General features: G+C 39.6%; 1 protein-coding gene across 1 annotated transcript in view; it reads left to right on the top strand.

Annotated features, from left to right (window-relative positions):
• LOC139708946 (histamine N-methyltransferase B-like) overlaps positions 1 to 21,761 on the top strand; it is a 31,888-nt gene extending 10,127 nt beyond the window's left edge. The window contains exons 2-4 of the mRNA XM_071620915.1: positions 9,023 to 9,340; positions 10,301 to 10,648; positions 21,640 to 21,761. Coding sequence (XP_071477016.1) covers positions 9,023 to 9,340; positions 10,301 to 10,648; positions 21,640 to 21,761 — 788 coding nt within the window. The remainder of the gene's footprint in view (positions 1 to 9,022; positions 9,341 to 10,300; positions 10,649 to 21,639) is intronic.
• Positions 21,762 to 22,951: the final 1,190 nt, after the last annotated feature.

The raw sequence follows: 22,951 nt of genomic DNA, 5'->3' as shown, positions 1-22,951 counted from the left end.
GAGGGAGGGTTGCCGATCGCTAGAACTAACGTTGCGCGAAGAAAACGGATTGCGTGCACTAAAATTGCGCTATTTTAAAACGGAGATTTAAAACCAACAAGACGGTCACGACATTCAAAACTGTAGTATTTATGGCATATTTGAGGTAAGATTTAGGCGAATTTGTAATATATTTTTGGAATAAACAAGCTACAAATCCAATAGGGTGACGATAGGTGGTACCCTCAATCATACACAGTCAACATGTAGGGTATACAGTTGAACGTAAGGATCCAGGACAACTCGCCCTCGAGACTAGTCACCCCGAAGACAGCTCGCCCTCGATTTTCGAGGGCGAGTTGTCTTGGGTCCGAGGGCGAGTTGTCTCAAGTGGCGAAGGAATATACCCCAAATGATTGATTTAATTTCAGACAAAATAAAAGCTGTTTCAAAATAATATTGCATTTATCTCCCTAAGTTGAATATCAGAATGTACACAGTTTCTATTTTCTCCGATTAAAATCATTGTTAAGATGAAAATTATGGCATTCTGAATCGCATTTTCCCAGCCCTGAGATCACAAGAATTGCCGAATCGTCCATGCCCGATCTCCTGATCTCCATGCTCGCCTCCTGATTCCCATCGGCAAACTGCAGTAAATTGTTTTACTTTGAATGCACCTCTTAGACTTCATTTATGATTCAGGTTTGTATTATTGATTAATGATGCTATATAGTAGGTTAATTCGATTAATATTTCACTGTCTTTGTTTATTCAGCAGCAGAAGAAGTAGAGTCGATCTCGCCCTCGCCCCTTTTTCTCCGGCTAGCGCGGCGTGCATTGTGGGCTGCATTGTGCTCCCGTAACCGCTCCCGTTATGCAGCCCACACAATGCACTCCGCGCTAGCCGGAGAAAAAGGGGCGAGGGCGAGATCGACTCTACTTCTTCTTCTGCTGAATAAACAAAGACAGTGAAATATTAATCGAATTTAAGCCACTATCTAGTATCATTAATCAATAATACAAACCTGAATCATAAATGAAGTCTAAGAGGTGCATTCAAAGTCAAAAAATTTATTGCAGTTTGCCGATGGGAATCAGGAGGCGAGCTCAGATCGGGCATGGACGATTCGGCAATTCTTGCGATCTCAGGGCTGGGAAAATGCGATTACAGAATGCCATAATTTTCATCTTAACAATGACTTTAATCAGAGAAAATAGAAACTGTGTGCATTCTGATATTTAACTTAGGCAGATAAATGCAAAATTATTTTGAAGCAGCTTTTATTTTGTCTGAAATTAAATCAATCATTTGGGGTATATTCCTTCGCCACTTGAGACAACTCGCCCTCGGACCCAAGACAACTCGCCCTCAAAAATCGAGGGCGAGCTGTCTTCGGGGTGACTTGTCTCGAGGGCGAGTTGTCTGGCGCCCGAACGTAACTTACCATTGGCATTAGCTGCAAGCAGCTTTGCTTGATGTGTTGATGCAGATTTTCCGCTGCCCCATTATACTACAGTCACTTCCTCATGGGAACAACAACGTGAATATTGGGCATTGTCCTTTATCCAGTCCACCACAGGACCTTTTCCAACGCTGTCATCACAGCCACAGGGCATAAAATTTCTTCGTTCTCTGCGCTGCCATTTTGCTTTGTACGCGTAACGTTTTACAGAATTTGAAAATGCAACTCAACGGCGGTAGGGGCAAGCATGGTATTACCGGACGCATGGTATTACCGGACACGCACATTTTTGCGTACTAATGACATTCTGTACGCGCGAGACTTCGTAGATTAGCCTCACAGAACTTTGTGTGGAACGAAATCGAAAAAAAATGCCACATAAAAATGTAAAAACACGAAAAAATTCACATTTTACCTCAAATTTATAGTTGAGTGACCCGCACCTCGTCATAGTTAATATTTATGCATGTTTGAATCACATTTCGTGACTGAAATTCTGTGAAATCCCACTCACATACAGGAAAAATGCTGAAGATTCTATTAGAACCAAAAGTTCACTGATAATTTGTAGCTATCGTCCTCAAACGCGAACGATGCGGAGTAGTTGTGCGCAAGGGGCACGCAACTCATCGCCCGCGCGTGCAGCTCCCATAGACAAAGCACGTATTACTCTAACCAGTTGTCGATTTCTCACAAGGTTTTATTGCGTGAACTGTTCGAAATGGTCAAGACAGACATTTTACTGTAAAATACGAAATTTGAGCCTCATTTGCCGATTTTTTTGTGTGTCATCCGCTCGGTGAGAATGTGTACGGTGATTTGTGGGATGAATTGTGATTCTGGTGCAAGGATTAGGTGCGAAAGACCTCGATTATTCGATTACGAAAATCGCGTCCGGTAATACAATGCGATTTTGCACCGCGCAAAAAACCACTATTTTTAGGGGGGTATGTTTGAAGCATATTTTCTAAAAACTGGAACGAAGAAATGACGTAAGTTGGCTGAATTCGTAATTTCCATGAGTCTGTGAATAAGTGGTGTTGTTTTTAGCCTAAATTTCATTCTATGAGTACGGAATTCAAAGCCACAAAGAAAAGCGTCCGGTAATAGGATGTTCCACCCTACTCGACTCGTTGCGTAATACATGCACTGTGCTCCCATCATCGCGAGTGTGCGCGCACGCACGCGCGCGTAGCTACTACATGTATAACCCCACTCAGTGGTCATAGAAGCAATATGTGCGCGCGCGCGGGCTGGCGATCACACGTGCACTCGATTGGCGCCACAAAATACTAAGTAGACACGAAGGGGGGGGGGCTATCGGAGATCCCGTTAGTACATTTTCGGCGCATCATGATAGAATAAAACATATTATAAAATGGGTTCAAGAATGTAGCCAATTGGAAGCGCTGAAATGAGTCACGTGTGCGTGCATTATTTTCTTCAGGTAAGCACTAAGAAGAGTCTCTCTTCCACCTCCCTGGCCTGACGTACGTCACAATGTTTTACACTAGCAGTGCGCACTCAATCAGTTGTTGCAAGTGCGTCACGCGCTACTATACGCGCTGTCAATCCTGTAAACAACTTCTAGTTCGGGCCGCGGGCTGCCACAACAGCCGGCCGGCGGCCTTTCTTGTGCATAACAGTACGTGGCGTACGTATACTCTTATACGTACGTACAGTATACCTAGGTGAGTGTGCGGGATTTCCGAGTGCGACGTGCGTAAATGTTTGGGACGAACATCTTCGGACATCTTGACTTTTGAGCGAGTGCTACATGTAGCTGACTGGTATTGACCCACAAAGGTACGTGAATAATGCTGTTAGTTTTCGACCCATTTTATAAAACTAATGATGCACAGGATTATTTCGTGGCGTTAGTGAAGGTGCGGCTCACTCTCGAGTATTGACAACGGTTGCAAACATGCACTCGGCTGCGCCTCGTGCATGTCGCACCATTGTCAATACTCTCGAGCGCGCCGCACCTTCACTAACACACTCTATCCTGTGCATCATTAGTATAAGAAATTTGATCGGATTTCAACTCCTTATGTGCCATGGTGGAAATCCCCTGTGTGCCACGTTATTCTGAGACACGGAGCCAGGTAGTCATGCTTACAAAATTCTGTTAGGATGAGCATAATAGTAGGCAAGGTGAACGAGGTACCATTATTGTAGACTTGCCGCTTTTTATTTCAAACACGGAATTTCGAATTTACACCACCCATGTTTTTCCCATTTTGCAGAGACCGCGGTTCCTTCCATGTTTCTTTGAAAAAAAAAATGCAATAAGATACCATCAGATCTTCCTACTATTAATTATCAAACATAATCATTTCGTGTGCGTAATTTTATAGGTCAGCCCACAATGCAACAAGCAAAAAAAGCACTCCAACTTTTTATTAGGCGACACTCGTGGCTAATATGAAAATTGGAATGCGTGTAAAACTCAACATTAACCTTTCCATTTCAATTCAATTAAATTAATTTATTTTCCATACTTCTCATGAGCATTGTAACAGAAATCAAACCAGTTCTTTAACCTTTTTTTACAATGTGTGGAACACAAAATACATGGTGTCAACACAATAATTACATGTAGTGATAACTGGTCAAAATCGAAATCGAAATGGGGTTGATTAAAGAGAAGTATGACGGGACCTATATCTTGTTTGGCTGTAAGCCCCGAGTAATCAGTGTTTGCGAAAAAGAAACGGAGAACGGATAGAAGTCAAGACCAGATTATGTCATGGTGCCAAATAAGAAAATGGAGATAACATTTGTAGTCCCGACTTCCAGTTCTTTTGCTGGTTAGCAAAAATATTGTACGAATATAATAAGATTATAGCTGAAATAATTAATACAACTGCGATCTCTCCGGTTGACAGTAGCGTAAAAAAAATGTTAAATAACGCAATCCTGTCGCATTTCTATTTAATTTAATGGATGTATACAACGCGAAGGGATTTTCGGGAAAAGATAAAGAAGCATCTTTGATCCTGGGCGCAACGATAATACATTGTGTGAGATTATACAGCAAAAATGATTCATGAAATCATCGCATTCCCGCTGCATGGGCACCAACAACGTAACGTATAACGCATTTAACGTATAACGTATTTCGCAAGTTAAGGTATAAACGTCGCACGTATACTCTGAAAATCATCGCGATCTCGCCGGATGACAGTAGCGTAAAATAGTTGAATAACGCATGTTAAGCTACGTAATCGGTGTTCAGAAGAAGAAACAAACGCATTTAACTATTTGAATAGATCTGGGTTTGTTTATTATCACAATTTTAACAACGCAGTTTACAATGCAGATATTTCTTTCCTTCAGAATGGTCTACGAAGAACAGATTTGCGTAAAATGGGTCACAACTTTCTGAATTCAATCATGTCGCATATTTTTCAAGGAGGGATGTACAAAACGCGAAGGGATTTTCAGAAGAAAATGAACAACGCATTTTCAATCCCTTCGGGTGCAACGATAATACATTGTATGAGATGACAGCCGAAATGATTTATGAAATTCTCACATTCCCGCTGGGAACCAACAGCGTAAAAAAAAAAAAAAAAAAAAAAAAAAAAATCCCACAAGTTACGATAAACGACACATAATGTTATGTTACTCTAATCATCGCGATCTCGCCGGTGGACAGTAGCGTAAAAATAGTTGAATAACGCATGTTAAACTACCTAGTCGGTGTTCAGAAAAAGAAATTAACGCATTTAACAATTTGAATAGATCTGGGTTTGTTCATAACCACAATTTTTAACAACGCATTTCACAATGAACATTTTCTTTCTTTCAGAATGGTCTATTAGGAACAGATCTAATGTGTAAAAAGAATCACAACCTTCTAGATTCATTCCTGTCGTTTATTTTTCAAGAACGGATGTACAAAACGCGAAGAGATTTTCGAAAGAAAATAACGCATTTTAATCCTTTCGGGCGCTACAATCATAAATTGTATAAGATTTACAGCCGATGTGATTCATGAAATTATCCCATTCCCGCTCGAAACCAGCGTAAAAATGCCTCGCAAGGTCCGGTAAACAACGCATATATGTTACTTTATTTGCGCTGGTGTTTAGAAAAACGTAAACACATTTTATGCAATCTGATTTTAATAATAATAATATAAGCCTATGTTTCTCAAGAATGTAACGTGCTCTACACTATATTCGAAGAGATTTTGGAAGAAAAATATCCATTTCAACCACGACTTTTTTCGCCTTATTCACAAATAATTTACCTTTATTCTCTCGATAATAATTACCCATATTGTGTGATAACAATGCAAAGGATGTTCTAAACTTTCATCGATGGGTATATTATGACGTCGTGCTTATGTTTTTCTTTGTTTTTGATGCGTACGGTTATAACGAGGTACCGGTTGCAACGAGGTAATATCGCCGGTCCCACGGACCTCGTTACAGCGGGGTTTCATTGTATCAATATTTCAATGAAGAATGTTGGTTTAGGTAATGTGCTGTTTCTGCCATTTACAACAGAAATTTCTGATAGTGTGTGAATATTGGGTTGTTTTATACTGTCTTTTTTTCTATACATGTATAGTACTTTGCTGTTTCAGCCATTCACAACAGCAATGTAATTGACTTATCAGTGTCACCCGTAGGGTGTGAATCCTTGATTGAGACCAATACATGATTATGGTATATTGAATAGAAAGGTGATTTTGTTTTTGAAGCAAAGACTTTAAGGCCGTATGGAGTCAATGATAGCAATGTATTTAGATGAACATTATGTATCTTGACTTACAACTCATGATTTTATAGTCGCCTATATAGAATTTTCAAGTGTATTATCCATTGTGTTTTATTTAACATGACATGATTAGTTCAAAGTATTTTTTTTAAGGGTGAACAAGAGAATTTAGATATAAGTCAAGGAACACACCAATGTATGAATTCTGTTTGAGGATATCCAAATTGTGATCTTAAGACTTAGGGTATCCAGTGACATCCCTGAATAATGGAACTATTTAGACAGCCACTCTGCTATTTGAGATTTAGGTAAATATGAATGGGGCTTGGTAAAAAATACTGTACATTATAAGTTAATTTCCTATGCGGTATAATAAGGTTTGGCATGTTGATGAATTGTTCTAAGTATTTGAAATGTCTATGGTTACTTACGGTATGGTATTTGTGTAATAACTCATGTATGAGCCATGCATGTGAAAGGTTAGATTTTGATCCAAAGGTTAATGTCATGTATCATGTAAATTACCATCAAGTGGATGGTGCAAGATGTCTTACAAGGAAACACAGTAACCCTGAAAGTAATTTTCTGATGTCAGTTTATTGACGATGTTATAATCAAAAGCGAGGTTAGAATACAATAGAACATAACAGAGCATGTTTGTTTTCATACAAAGAGCTATACAGTAGAGTTTTATAAGCATGTGTAATTCTATTTTTCTTTGGGTGGGGGCCAATAATGTCATGTACAAATTACAGTGCTATTGTCAAATGTTGAGTATTTCACTGCTGCTATGTTAATGAAGTCAAACATTGGCAAGAATAAAGTCTCTTAAGGGCAGGAACCTCACACTATAGTATAATTATGTCAATGTGTGATTTATTTTGTGACAATGTAAGAACAGTAAAAACCTATTTGAGCTAGAATATTTACCTTACGGTGTGATTTTGTGCTGCATTAAGTCATTGATTATAGGTTTAAGACATTGAAATGGGCACTTCTTGAAAACTTACTAAATCTGGAAAAATTACTAAATCATGCATCCAGAGGTTGGCAGCTCTGTTTCAGTCAAAATATGATTTCTTGCATAAATTGGAATATTTAAAAATAGATAGCGAATTCTTTTTTTTTTTCTAATATGAAAGTTAAATTGCCCCCGTCAGTAAAAATCTGGTCTGAGGTTAAAATAGCGTTAACCACAGGTACTACCAAGAGGTTTGAGTTTTAGTCCATTGTATGATTTTTTTTTTTATAGCAGAAATAAATACATGCATGAGCATCACTTAGCTTCTACATAATTATTATTGCAATAGCTATACTTAAACAGTAATGCAGATTTACTTATAAAAGTAGTACCGACAATAAGCCACTTCAAAAAAAAAAAAATCAAAAGTACTGCAGTACTCCAACTTATAAACTGCAGAAGAATCATCAATAAAACTATACCTCTCAAGTACTGCAATACTACTACAATGTACTGTGCTGCCTCAAAAAAGTACTACAAAATTTAAATGAGAATGGCATGAGTACTGCAAGTATTTCGATGTAAGGTACTGCGATTTACTGCCGTATATATACTACCATAGAAGTACTGCACTACAGTACTACCTCAAAAGTACTGCAAAATAACGAGAATGGCGTGAGTACTGCAAGTACCTCGAAGGTACTGCGATTACTGCCGTACTACCAGAGAAGTACTGCCGTACTACCATAGAAGTACTGCAGTACTACCTCAAAAGTACTGCAAAATTACAATGAGAATAGCGTGAGTACTGCAAGTACCTCGAAGGTACTGCAATAACTGCCGTACTACCATAGAAGTACTGCAGTACTACCTCAAAAGTACTGCAAAATTACAATGAGAATAGCGCGAGTACTGCAAGTACCTCGAAGGTACTGCAATTACTGCCGTACTACCATAGAAGTACTGCAGTACTACCTCAAAAGTACTGCAAATATACTATGATTACTGCAAGTACCTCAAAAGTACTACGAGTACTGCAGTAGTTCTGCTATAATACTGCCGTACTACCATAGAAGTACTGCAGTACTACCTCAAAAGTACTGCAAATATACTATGATTACTGCAAGTACTTCAAAAGTACTATGAGTACTGCAGTAGTACTGCAATAATACTGCAGTATTTCCTGCAGTACTTGAAGTACTTTTTCACATGGGATTAACTGGTCAGTTTAGTAGAATAGTTCAGAGAACTCGAATTTAACAAAAAATGAACACAAAAGGGAACCAAGTTGTCCATTCTCCTTATTCGCCTTCTAGCTTTGCCCGGAAGCGTTCTGTATCTACTTGTCCGCTCCAGACCATGCATTCTTGTGTTAATGACAACTGATTTGTACACACAAGTGAAAGCAGTTAAGTGATTTCAAATGCAAGAAAAAACAACAACATAATTGTGCAAAGAATAAGATCAAGGATACACATGTGCATCAATATAAGAATCAAATTTTGAAATTCCATATGAATATGCCAAATATTGAAGTTATCGGTAAACCCAGGGATTATTCATGGATCCCAAACCACAGGTACTCTACGAGAAGAGGCAAACTATCAGCGAAGCTCGGAACACGCATCCCCCCCCCCCTTAAAAAAAGGAAAGAAAATTACTCTCGAAACGATTCCTTATCGTTACTTTGTCAAACATAATCCCTTCACTTGTAAGAATTACCTAAGTGCATTCCTGATGTGATAAAGCTTAATACAGGTTGTAATTCAAACAAAATTAAATTGTTGGCCCTACATAAGCAGTTTCGCCAAAAAATAGGAATTCTGCACAGTACACTGTTAGAATTTATCTTCATTGGTTTTATGTATAACACACCTTTTCTTAGGGAAACATGAATTGTACTTCCTCGAGGGCTTAGGAAAAGACTGTAACCGTCTCAGCTTTACTGCCGTCGAACCAAGCAGTGCCATGCTTCAAGCATTCGAGAGAAACGTCGCTACTTCCGGTGTAAGTGAGAAGACCACCCTACAGCTACTTGCCTGTACCCTCTCGCAGTTTTTCAACAGTAGAACGCCTATCGACACAAAGTTCAAGCTGATCAGCGCTATACATTCCATCTACTACACTGGCGATCTTGAGATAACATTTCATCAGCTGACTTCTCTACTGCACGACAATGGTGTTCTGATCATTGTTGTATCAGGTACAGATTGTCAAGAAAAAACTTATGACTTTTATAGTCGTTTCTGTTCAGTTAAAGGGACTCTACGGTACTGGTTAAGGTGAGGTTTCAGCTTGTAACCTTTTTTAGAAGCACTCTATGAAGTGTAAAGAGCATACAATTCTGAGGAGAATCACAAGTTTATTTGACGAAAATCGATTTTGAAATGACTGAGATATTTCAAAATAAGGAAAAAGCAAAGAGATCTTTATAAGCTTAATGATAATAATTTTGATATCTCAGCCATTTCAAGGCCAATTTCACCAAATAAACGTTGGATCCTCCTTAAAATTACATGCTCTTTCAAAAACGTAATAGGTTTCTCATTATCTCACGAAAAAAAAAATGTTATAAACCTGAATCCTCACCTTAACCAGCACTGTACAGTCCTTTTAAAATGGAAATTAAGATGGAAATTTTCATTTCGTTTACTCCATTACACTCAAAGTAAAAGTCATTCCCATTATTTGACACTGTCACAGTTACCGTATCAGCTGACATTAACAATAGACTAAGTGCATTAACGAACATGAACGAACAATGATGACGCAGCTCAAAGTGCAACGTTCGTGGAAATAGATGTACAAAGAATGTACGAGATGATGAAGGTTCAAGAAACAATGAATTGCTGCTACTTCTCCTCCCTCTCCCTGCTTATCCTCATTCACTCTCCTCTTTACTCCATTATTTCCCTTTCCCTTTCTAGCCAAAGCTAACATCAGTTACCTAAAATTCGCACTGTTAAAAAGGGGAAGACTGATCGTGACAGTTACGATGTGTCAGATTTGAGGAGATTAACGAAAAAGACCTTGTCTGGTCGTTGGAGCCAGGGAAAATCCGGAAAATTTCTGACGGCGAAGATGAATTTTCAAAATGAAGAAAAACATGATTGTTTCAAGATTACCTCATCTGCAACATCTTTTTACCTTCTCTTCGTCGCAGATTCCAACCTACCAATTACCACCAACTTTTGTCTAAAGACCCTAACAGGCGTCAAGGAGGAGCTCATGATTACAGCTCAGAGAGTCATCATGCTGGCTAAACGACATGGGTTCGAGGTCCAGAAGATTTCCATTCCCCTATCACTGGACGTGACTGAGCTGTTTGACGAGTCATCGGAGTTCGGAAGTAAACTCCTTGACTTCCTTACCTCGACGTCACATTTTCGTCGCAGTGTACCTTCCAAGATATCAAGTGCAGTGACTTCTTTTTACAGATCTCTTGCTAAAGAAAGTGAAAAGGGGCGTTTTGAGTTATCAGCCGATAATGCCATGCTGATAATCAAAAAGGGTACCATGTAGATAAGTGGGTCTCTCTACATTGCACTTTGCAATGTGAAGGAGATTTTTACTTGATTTGCAATGTTTGATGAATATCAGATTTAATCATTTTGATCTTTTTGTATTATTAAGTTCTTGTGATCGCGGTCGGGAGGGCTTAAATATTTATTTATTTATTTATTTATTTATTTATTTATTTATTTATTTATTCATTTATTTATTTATTTATTTATTTATTCATTCATTTATTTATTTATTTCCAGCAATAGGGTGGATAGCCCTTTCAACACAGCTGATTTTCAAAGGGGTCCACTTGACATACATATAAAATTTATATAAAAAACAGCAAACGTGATAAATACATATTAAAACTTGTACAACATGAGTATGAAATCATTGTAAAAATTAGAAAAAAAAGGCGACTTACAGTCGACAAATTAATATAATTCATCAAAGTTATTTCAGTAACAAATAGAAAAAAAAAAGTTATACACAAATGACTCACAGTCGACATATTAATACCATTATTAGAATAATGGCAGTAATAGAAATAGCCGGACAAAAAAACGATAGAAATATGCTCAGAGAACTCAACTTAACACAACTAAATACCTAACCAAAATACTAATTAACGATAACAAAAAAATGTGTTTGAGTGTGTGTATATATACTATGAGGAAGGGGATCTCCAAAACCGGAAACTTGGAACCGGTGACCAGATAATAAATAAAACAATATTTTATATGAAAAAAGATATTGAGAATATGAATACAAATATATCAAATTACAACTTAAGAAGTCTGGATCTCATTTTTCATCTCCTTACAAAAACAATGTATATCTTTAGTGTTCCGGGTGACCAATGACAATGAATTAAACATACCTGAACTTGCATATAAAAAACTTCTTTTCATAAAATTTGTTTTAGGTTTAGGTAACCAAATTTGAACCTGAGAATTACGGAATTTATAACTGTGTTCTTTCAAATGTATTCTTGACGAAAGATGTTGCGGTGCAAATCCGTACAAACATTTATGCAACAAAATCACATTTATTCTTTTCCAACGAACATATATTGAATAAATACCTGATTTACTAAGCAATATCGAGGTTCAGATAGGAGCTTCTTCACTCTGTCTCCCTCCACACATTAAATTTGTTAAGATCGCAACTGCTGATCTGTAAATTAACAATTTGTAGAAGGAGACAAAGTGAAGAAACTCCTACCTGAACCTTCACCCCTCTGAATAATATCTGTCACAAATGTACACAAATGGTATATAATGTGGCTATGCAGTACATGCACGTAGCAGGAAATACATTATAGTTCACTTAATCTAGAATGATTTCACCCATTCCAGAATGTTCTGGGAAGTGCTTACATGTTTGGCTGAGTGAGGCACTGTCCCTGTAGCCCAATGTAATTGGTAGTTATTCTTGGTAATGATGTTTTGTACATAGTTAGGCAGTGAGTCATCCAGGTTTCCTGGAACTTGGACTGGCTAGTAGGTTGGAGAGAGTTATAGAATGTGCTAGAAGGGGGTGAATGGATAGTATATAAGCCAGAGAAATTCTGCACTAGGCAGAGTACCCAACACCTCTGCTCTGAGAGTTACGTCACTTCTGGCTCTGAAGCGACTTGTTATAGTCAGTCCTGTGTTACCTGCTGACCTGTTATGTTTGTGGAGATAAGGCCTGGGAGACATTTTGCCTGCAGAGAATTAATGTGCCTTCATTGGACTCCATATTTTAATGTCAATGGACATTGCTACGGCAAAGCTGTGACGGGCTGGATTCCTAGCTGAATATTAGAAAGTGAATCATCATTCAACGCATCGACTGGACGTGGTCGTCATATAACGTTGGATTCTGCACATTTTGCTGTGAACATTATACCGTGGATCTATTGTGGACATATACCCTGGATTTATAACGCGGACTATTGTAACCTGTGCCTCTGGATTTACGTCGAAGGAATCATTCATCGGTGCATCGCGGATCATTCATTTGTACATCGAACATCGTATCTGGACACTACCAGGGAACTGTAGCGACTTTGTGATAGTTTGGATGCATGTAAGTGATTCCATTACCGATTTGTAATTGTTTCTATTGATCATTGTTGTACTGATATGACGCCGATTACCAGTCTGTACCCACAATATCACTGTTAATAAACCGCCTGAACATCAGTTGATTGTTTCTTTTGTGCGATCATTCTCAGAGTGATTTTGGTCGTAACAAAATTGGGGGCTTGTGTCCGAGAAGTGAATTTAAGCCAAAACTTAGAATTTGGAACGTTCCGGAATCCAGAATATTGGTACAGACAAAATGCCTGTTGAGTTGATTGTTCAATTGTATATTGTGTGTATTACAGTGTGATAATGTCAATCAGTACAATGGATGTTCAGGCATTTGTTCAGAGGACAGATTTGTCCCTCAAAGATTTGCAAAGGTTACGCAAATGTGATTTGAATGCTATTGCACAGCATTTAAACATCGATGTTCCACAAGGTGCTAGAAAGGCAGAAATTCTTGACTTAGTAGCTGGTCACATGGAGCTCAAAGAAGAAATTCATACTCCTGATCAAGCTCAAATTTCAGATCAGACACGACTTGAGCTTGCTAAATTGCAAGTGAAGGAGAAAGAAATGGAAATGGAGAAAGAGAAGATGAGATTAGAAATTGAAAGAGAAATTGAAATGAAGAAACTTGAGCAACAACTGAAATTGCGTGAGATGGAATTGGCTCATGCACAGACTGTAAGAACTCATGAAAGGGCTCCCTTTGAATTTGATTTGGCCAAGAACATTCGATTGGTGCCAAAGTTTGAAGAAAACAGAGTTGATGCATATTTTGTGTCATTTGAGAAGGTGGCTAACAGTTTGAATTGGCCACAGGAATTTTGGCCCTTGCTCCTTCAAAGTGTGTTTGTCGGCAAAGCAGCCGATGTGTACTCATCTCTCTCTGAAGAGCAATCACGTGACTATGCTACAGTCAAGAAAGCAGTTGGTGCCAGAGGCGTACAGACACAAGTTCAGAAATTCGTACCGCAAACCAGGCCAGACACATGTTGAGTTTGCTCGTGAAAAAGAAATGATGTTTGATAGGTGGTACAGATCCCTGAAAGTGGATCAGGACTTTGATAACCTACGTGAGGTTGTTCTCTTGGAAGAATTCAAAAAGAGTGTTGCTTTCAGTGTGAGGTCGCATTTGGATGATCACAAAGTGACAAGTTTGCATAAAGCAGCCTTGATGGCTGATGAGTATGAGCTGACCCACAGAAATGACAACAGACCACCTTTCAGGAATTTCTCTGGAAATAAGAGAGACGAAAATCAGTCGAGCAATCCAAAGAATGCTGGTCCTGAAAAAGGCACGAGTTCTGACACTTCATCGGCACCAAAGCCTCAATTTGACAAAGGGTCCAGTACAAGTGCAAATGTCATAAAATGTTTTTATTGTAACAAGACAGGGCATGTAAAGTCACAGTGTTGGAAGTTGCAAAATAAAACAAAGAAGGACTTGGGATTTGTTATGTCAAAAAGTGTCCTACCCGAAAACAGTGTCCCGTTCAGTGAAACACAGGCCATTGAAAGTCAATCTCCCAAATTCAAAGATAGGATGAAGCAGGTGGATGAGAGCTATCGTAGCTTTTTGTTTGATGGTGAGGTGACCCCATGTACTTCTGGTGAGGCAGGTAAGCCAGTGGTCATCCTGCGGGATACGGGGGCCTCTCAGTCGTTGATGGTGGATGGTGGTATGACTTTTCCACCAGATAGTGCAGTGAATGCAAAAGTCTTGATTCAGACTGTTGATGGCAGTTATATGTCAGTGCCACTGTATAGAGTGGATTTGAAGTGTGACCTAGTTTCTGGTCCTGTTACTGTTGGAGTTGTTCCTGAGTTGCCCATGGCAGGCATTGACTTTTTTGTTGGGGAATGACTTGGCTGGGGACAAGGTGGTTGCGTCCCCAGTTGTTTCGGATAAACCAGTTGTGGTTGCTGAAACTGAGCAGTTGCAGGAGAAGTTTCCTGGGATTTTCCCAGATTGTGTTGTGACTAGGTCTCAGGCTCGTAGAGCTGTTCAAGATGATGCGGATTCTGTTAATGTGGAGGAGAATTCCGGTGTTTGGTTGGCAGAAACCTTTTTCAAGGATTTGAATGATGGGGTTGCTGTATTAGGCTCCGAGGCTAACAGTGATGGGCTGTTTAGCAAGTCTTCCTTGGTTGAAGCACAGCAGGCACACTCTGAGTTGAAAGGCTTGTCTCAGACGGCGTGTTCAAAGGCTGAGGCTGAAAAGGTCCCTGAGTGCTATTATGTCAAAGATGGCATTTTGATGAGGAAGTGGAGACCTCCCCATAGGCCAGCTGACGAGGATTGGACGGTGGTCCGTCAAGTTGTTGTCCCTCCTAGTTACCGCGGTGAGATCTTGAGGATTACTCACGAGTTACCTGTTGGCGGCCATTTAGGCGTCAGAAAGACAAAGGATCGGATCATGAGGCATTTCTATTGGCCAGGGTTGAATGTGGATGTGGCTGAGTTTTGCAAGACTTGTCACACATGTCAGGTGGCTGGTAAACCACAGCATTCAGTGAAGCCGGCGCCATTGATTCCGATTCCTGCGTTTGAAGAACCATTCAGTCGGGTTCTAGTTGACTGTGTTGGACCTTTGCCTAGGACTAGGTCGGGTCATAAGTACCTCTTGACAATCATGGATATGTCTACACGGTTTCCAGAGGCTATCCCATTGCGAAATATCACTGCTAAGACTGTGGTAGATGCTCTAATGCAGTTTTTCACTAGGTATGGGTTGCCCAAGGAAGTGCAGTCTGACCAAGGGTCAAATTTCATGTCAGGCATATTTCAAGAGGTGATGTATCGTTTGGGTGTGAAGCAGCTGAAGTCGTCAGCTTATCATCCCCAATCCCAAGGTGCGTTGGAGCGCTACCACCAGACCCTAAAGACAATGATTAGGGACTCCCCAAATGAGTCGACGGGTTTCAGCCCATTTGAGTTGGTGTACGGTCATGAAGTTAGGGGCCCACTGAAGCTCATCAAAGAGAAATTCATGACTGAGGATGATGAGGTCCACCTACTTGACTATGTGTCAAAGTTTCGTGAAAGGCTTTCAAAGGCTTGTGAGGTAGCTAGGGAACACTTGAAAGTGTCACAAGACTCTATGAAGAGAAAGGCAGACAAAAATGCCAAAGCCCGAATTTTCAACCCAGGTGACAAAGTTCTTGTACTGCTGCCCATACAAGGTGAACCACTGAAAGCCAAGTTCAGTGGCCCATATTGTGTCAAAAAGAAACTCAATGATGTGAACTATGTGATCAGTACGCCAGACAGACGCAAATATCAGAGGGTGTGTCATGTAAACATGCTGAAAGAGTACTACGAGAGAAAGGCCAGTCAGCCGGTAGGCGTAGCTCAGGTGGTAGAAGAAGTAGATGAAGAGGGAGAAGCTCAAGATGAGAATGGAAGTGAGCCCTCTAGTGCCAGGTTTTTTTAACTCAGAGATGTTAGGGAAAGTAGATGAGGCACTGAACTACCTACCTGAAAATCAGAAGAAAGATGTGACTAGTCTGTTACATGAGTACAAAGAATTGTGTAAAGACAAACCAGGCTGCACCCCTCTGGCTGTACATGATGTTGATGTAGGAGATGCTGACCCTCATGAAAATGCTCCGGCCACCTTCCAACGGCTGACAAACCAAATCATTGCCGGGCTTGACCACTGTGTAGTATACATTGATGACATCCTTGTGTATAGTGACACATGGGAGGAACACATTACACACTTGCGGCAACTTTTCGATCGACTCAAGGAGGCCGGATTGGTGATTAATCTGGCAAAGAGTAAATTTGCAAAGACCAAAGTGGTGTATCTCGGGCATGTAGTCGGTCAGGGACAAGTATTGCCAAGAGAAGCCAAGGTAGAGGCTATACTAGGCTTTCCCATCCCCCAATCCAAGAAGGAGTTGCTCAGATTTCTGGGCATGGCTGGTTTCTACAGGAAATTTGTACCGAATTTCAGCACTGTAGTCACCCCCTTAACAAACCTGCTGAAGGGCAAGGCAAAGTACACCTGGACTGATGAGTGTCAAAGAGCCTTCGAGAAACTAAAGGCAGTCCTTGCTAATGAGCCTGTTTTGGCAGCTCCTGACTTCGCAAGGCCATTCAAGGTGGCAATAGATGCTAGCGATGTAGGAGTGGGAGCGGTTTTGCTCCAAGAAGATGAAGAAGGCACTGAACGACCAGTTAGCTACTTCTCCAAAAAATTGAACGCATATCAGAAGAAGTACTCCACAATTGAGAAGGAGGCTCTCAGTCTCATCCTTGCCCTCCAGCAATACGAAGTGTACTTGACAAATAGCAAAGGGGAGATTACAGTCTATACTGACCACAACCCCTTGGTCTTTTTAGACCGGTTCAAAATGAAGAACAACAGGTTGTTCAGATGGAGCATGATGACGCAGCCACATATCTTTCTTTCGTTTAATATCGAGGTTCTTTCTAAGTTATCTACCTTTAAAACAATACGTAAAGCCCTTTTCTGTAAAACGAACAGCCTATTCGAAGTGGAATTTGCAGCATATTACTCCATACTGGTGAGCAATAATCCAGATGAGATTGAATGATAGAAAAATACAACATTTTTGCAACTTTAAAATTCTTACAAAACCGGATTTTCCTCAGTAGAAACAAATTTCTCAAAATTTTCCCTCTTATATAATCCACGTGAAGTTTCCATGTAGGTTTGGATCAAATACTACTCCTAAATATGTACATTTATATACTTCTTTCAATCGTATACCATTTATTTGAAGGATAATACCAGAGTCATGAAAATACTTCAACTTCTTCCTGGAACCCAAAATCATATATTCTGATCTATCAGCATTCAAAACCAGGTTATTCACCGTCAACCACATAGAAATCTCTTTCAAATCTTGATTTATACATGTTGTCATTTCAACATGATTATTAGAAGAAAAATACATACATGTACCATCTGCATAAAGAGATAAATCACAATGTTTAACAGTGTGAGTAATATCGTTTATAAAAAGTAAAAATAACACCGGCCCCAGTATCGAGCCTTGTGGCACCCCATACACTACAGGAGCGGGGTTAGACATGGCACCATTCACTTCTGTTCTTTGCATTCTTCCTTTTGAATAATTCGTAAACCACAACAGGCTTGTGTGGTCAAACCCATATAGTCTTAACTTTTCAACCATTATTGTGTGGCCGACCATATCAAAGGCCTTTTTCAAATCTAATGTTACAAGCCCAGAAACCAGGCCTTTATCCATACTGGACAATAAATTTTCAGTAACATTTAACAAAGCTGTGGTAGTGGAGTGACCGCGTCGAAACCCCGACTGATTAGTAGACAAAATAGAGTATTCAGACAGGTATTTGGTGACTTGAGAATGAACAATTCTTTCAATGACCTTAGACAGAACCGGTAGAATAGAAATAGGTCGATAGTTTGCTAACTCTGTTTCCTTGTCGCCTTTGAATAAATGAACGACTTTCGCACATTTCCATTCACGCGGGATGACCGCGCTGAAAAGGAATAGATTTACTATGTGAGTAAGTGGTAAAAGAATACATGGCGTTGACAGTTTAACGAATCTCGCAGGTATTCCGTCAAAACCTGTAGCTTTATTTAAAGGACATATAATCAAATACATTACGAACATCACTTTCAGTCACTTAACTAAATACAAAAGTTGAATCGAACTCCATCTTCATAATATACTGTATCTTGTTTTATCCGATGTGCTATGTTCGAAAAATAACTGTTGAACACATTTGCCAATTCCGAAGAATCAATAATTTCCCTATTATCTATTTTAACATAAACACATCTCTATATTTAGCTTTAGAGGGTAATACCTTTTGTATACTTTCCACACCTTTTTATGATTTCTTTGATTTTCATTAATACCATTTAGTACATAATTCTGCTTTAATTTTCTCTTAGTCAATGTTACTTCATTTTTCAGCTTTCTATAATCATTCCAATCTCTACTACTATCAGTCTTTCTAGCTTTCTTTTCAGGGTACGTTATTTTAGTTTACTCTTCTTTTCCTAAGTGGTGCATGTTTATCGATAACTTTCCTAAACTTCGTTATCCACTTCAGGTGAGCCTCCTCAACATCATTTTCTTCTAACACATCCTCCCATAATTCATTAGACAAATCTCCTAAAAAATAGTCAACATTCATTCTCTCAAATGCACGTGTCATTACATACTTATGATGTTTTATGTTTAACTCGACCCCAAGTTGCTACATCATGTAGTGATCACTGAGACACATTGGTATTACATCACAATGAGTAACTTTCTCAGGGGCAGACGTAAATATGAGATCAAGAACTGTTGAGGAGGAGGGGGTAATTCTTGTTGGTTTATCAATCAGTTGCGTTAAATGATAATCCTCAGCAAATGTCAATAATCGCTGAGAGGACGAACTTTTACGGTGAGTTAAAACATTACAGTTCAGATCACCTAACAACATAACATCGAAACCTAATATTTCAATTTGTTGAAAAATATTGTCTAACTTTCCAAACAAAGATATTTTAGAATTTGATGGTCTATACCAAAGACTTATCAGAAAAGGCTTCTACTTGATTCTATCAATTTGTATAACAAGCACTTCCATATCATCATCCATCAAGTCATGCCTGACATCACAACAAATACCCCTTTTAACATAAAACAATATTCCTCCGCCATTCTTATTCCTGCCTTTTCTTATTGTAATATAACCATCAATTTCTACAGCTACGTCTGGGATACTTTCGTCAAGCATAGTTTCACTAAAAGAAATGATGTGAAATGGTGATTTCGGAATATGTATCTTATCTCATCAATGCATTTATACAAAGAACGGACATTTTTATAGGTGAGTAACATGAATTCCAGATTGGCTCGAGAGTAATTTACATGCATCGTTAAAATTTGTGTAGACAGGGGGAGGTTACCACTATTTCTGACGTCGTCACATGTTGATTGATTATTTGGTTGGCAAACATCAAAATTGCTAAGATCATGTACATTTATGAAAGGTGATTCTCCGAAAATGCATTTGCTACATATCCAGTCTTCATTCGGCAAAAATACGTTTGTAGAGACAGTACAGCACTTCACATGAACCCATTAGTTGCATTTGACACATAATACTGAGGCCTGATTGTTTCATACCGGGTTGGCACAAATTGAACATGGGAATTTTATAACCATAATGATAAGATACCACAGAATCTCGTTTCTTGTACCAAAACGAAGCTAATAAGTCATCCTGGTCGGAATTCCGCAGTTGATAGCGTTTGTTTCCATCAGAGTCATGCGAAGTTGATTTTCCCTGTGATTTCGATTTGGTCATGGTGAAAAGAATAGAATTCATATTCTTTTCACCATGACCAAATTATAGAAATATTACTTGTTTTAAATACCCCTTCCTCCGACCACTCACTTCGGTATCAGACAGAGTGTCAGGCTTTTTAATGTATTTCAAGGGGGAGGTGGTTGCAGTTTGCTCCTGATAATTCAGTGTCAGTGATCAGAGAGCGCACCTTGCAAAATTGGGGCAATACTCTACAATGTCCAGTTTTACATGTATTTTCATACAAGAAGGAATGTGACAACAATCATACATTTCTTCCCATGGCCTTGCAAAGCCAGCTCGGAAGCATTCCATGCATGGAATTTAACAATACTATAATGCATTTTACATAACTCTCAACGGCTCCATTGATGAGCTGTGATATTCTTCCTTATATCCAAAGCGTGCAGGTAGTATTGCTGTTATCAAAATCCTTCCTCTTTCAGCTGTGTTCAAACCAAAAAGAGTCAAGAAACCTATCTCTCTCTCTCTCTCTCTCTCTCTCTCTCTTAACTATACTTATTTACTTTAATTTAAGTATCGTGAAGCTTAATGTAATATATGAAACAAACTGCATCTAATAGCTGATAATTACCTATTTACATGCCAAGTGGAGGAGACCGTGGCTAGATCTGAGTACCTTTAATGCCCCCAAAACGAGATTCTTTTCGCCCGCCGACAGAGAGGCACACAGGTTGGTAATCCAGGGGGGCGTTTCATCAACGAGTTCGTCGGAGTTTTCACCGACAAATTTGCTATCAGCCAATCAGACGCAAGGATTTACACTGACAACTGTTAAAAGCTAATGAAATCCTTGGTCTGATTGGCTGATAGCAAATTTGTCGGTGAAAACTCCGACGAACTCGTTGATAAAATGCCCCCCAGCTGTGTGAAGGCAGTGAAGCGGTTCATTGATTCCCACTTTCTACAGTCAACTATTATGTGCCCGTGAACAATTGAAATATCGATCGGGTGCGAGGTATGAATAGAGCGTGCGCTGATGAGCTCTCAGAATCTTTTGTTCTACACAAAACCAGGTACCTGAATGAGGTGACTGGGGTCAGCCAACCCGCATTTCTAACTGATCTCAGCCTTGATCATTATGTACATGTTCGTACGAGTTTACAGCAGAACAAGCAAAAAACTAAATCAGGAAAAGGTACATAATACTGTAAAACCCCCTTTTTTTAAACAGCAGGAGAACAAATCCTGATAGAATAAACTCTGATCTTTTTATCAAACCCAATTTTCTGAGCATTCTAACACAAAGAAACATGAATTTAGGCCACTGAAGCAGGCACCCTTGTCTTCATTTTGGGAACCTGGTAAACCAGGTTCCCGTATATCAGTTGCTCCCACGGGAACCTGGTAAACCAGGTTCCCGTAAGGAACGGGTTAACAGACTTAATCCATTTGGGTGGACACTCTTGTCTGCTTGTGTGTGAGCAACGTGAATAGTCTGTCCAGGTTGGCCCTTTCATCGCTCTCCTTTGATTCGTGGGACTTGCTTGACTAAATACACCCAAGTAAGTATAACACTATCATTTAGGAGTCTTTTGCTGCCAGCATTTTGTACTATTGCTACCTTCGCAGGATGCTACTTCCACAACTGGTTCGGATTAGTTAGGGAGGATATTCTGTCCTTTGGCTTTGTAACCGTCGGCATCGTCCTCTCCAACCTGAAGGGGACCAAGGGTAACATCTGCATGTTGTAGTAACCGGAATAGACAATCGATGTCCAATTCCCACTACACTGTTCGTCCCTGTTTCTCCTTTATTTGTCCCTTGTCTTGTACTATACGTTATGTTTCCTTTCTTTGGTGATGATACATGAGCGTGACAACTCTTCTTTTCTATATCTATCAATTCTCTCTCCAACTCATGTTCTGTATCCAAGTTACCGACGTATGCGCACTTCTCAGGCACTAGCATACTACACGTATTATGATAGTAACGGCAGTTCTACAACAAGAGTGCCTCAGCCGTCCTTTCGTGCTTAAAAGAGACATCAATAAACACAAACTGGCTCAATTTGCAAGCTCTCCCTAGTGGCAAACTATGCTGAGGACGCTCATTCCCTTGCAAGACGAGATATAAAGAAGGTACCAAGATTAGTGAAAAAATTGACGTAGTAACGCAAAATGTTGATGCCACCGTAGGAATGTCTGGGGTCAATGTTCCCCCCAAGCGTACTCCCCCTCCCCCCCCCCCCCCCCCCGATGGGAAGAATGCTATTGGAAATTCGTGGGGTTTTTTTCGTGATATATGTTTCCGTATCCTCCCCCCCCCCCCCGTTTTGTGACGAACTAAAAACTCGAGAGTGTGTGTATGCGTGTGTGTGTGTGTGGGGGGGGGGGGGTTGTGCTTCCACCTTCCCAACCCCCTGATCCCTAACTCCAGTGTTCGTGATCAGAGAGGGTACAGTACCTTGCAAAAATTGGGCGTTGTGTCATCCATAATAGCCGGATTTATTCTCATAGAGGAAACTATAGATGTAGAGTTAACGTATGTTACGCGGTTGATACGAGACAACAGATTCTCTGTTAAACTGCCCTCACCCCCCCCCCCCCAAAAAAAAGAGTAAGTATCGTTATATTTGACGACACTCCATTTGAAATGGTCTCATCCATCAAATTTCTCGGTGTTAATGTAGATAGCAAATTGTCATGGCAATAATCATGTCAGTGATTTTTGTATCACGGGATACTGATTATCATAAGTTGAAGCATTTTCCTCCACGTATACTAGTATTTTACTAACTTATTTACTTACCTATAATAGTCTTATATTACCGTATCTATTCTTGCACGGGGAAATACATCAATATGCCATTGATGAATAGCATTGTAACAAACAAAAAAATGCTGTGAATGAAATTATGTTTACTAGTGTCCATTTACAACCA

Source organism: Diadema antillarum, unplaced genomic scaffold (genome assembly GCF_040938485.1).
Source record: "Diadema antillarum isolate AM-2024a unplaced genomic scaffold, OU_Dant_1.0 seq00001391_RagTag, whole genome shotgun sequence".
Classification (NCBI taxonomy): domain Eukaryota; kingdom Metazoa; phylum Echinodermata; class Echinoidea; order Diadematoida; family Diadematidae; genus Diadema; species Diadema antillarum.
This window is presented reverse-complemented; position numbering and strand designations above follow the sequence as displayed.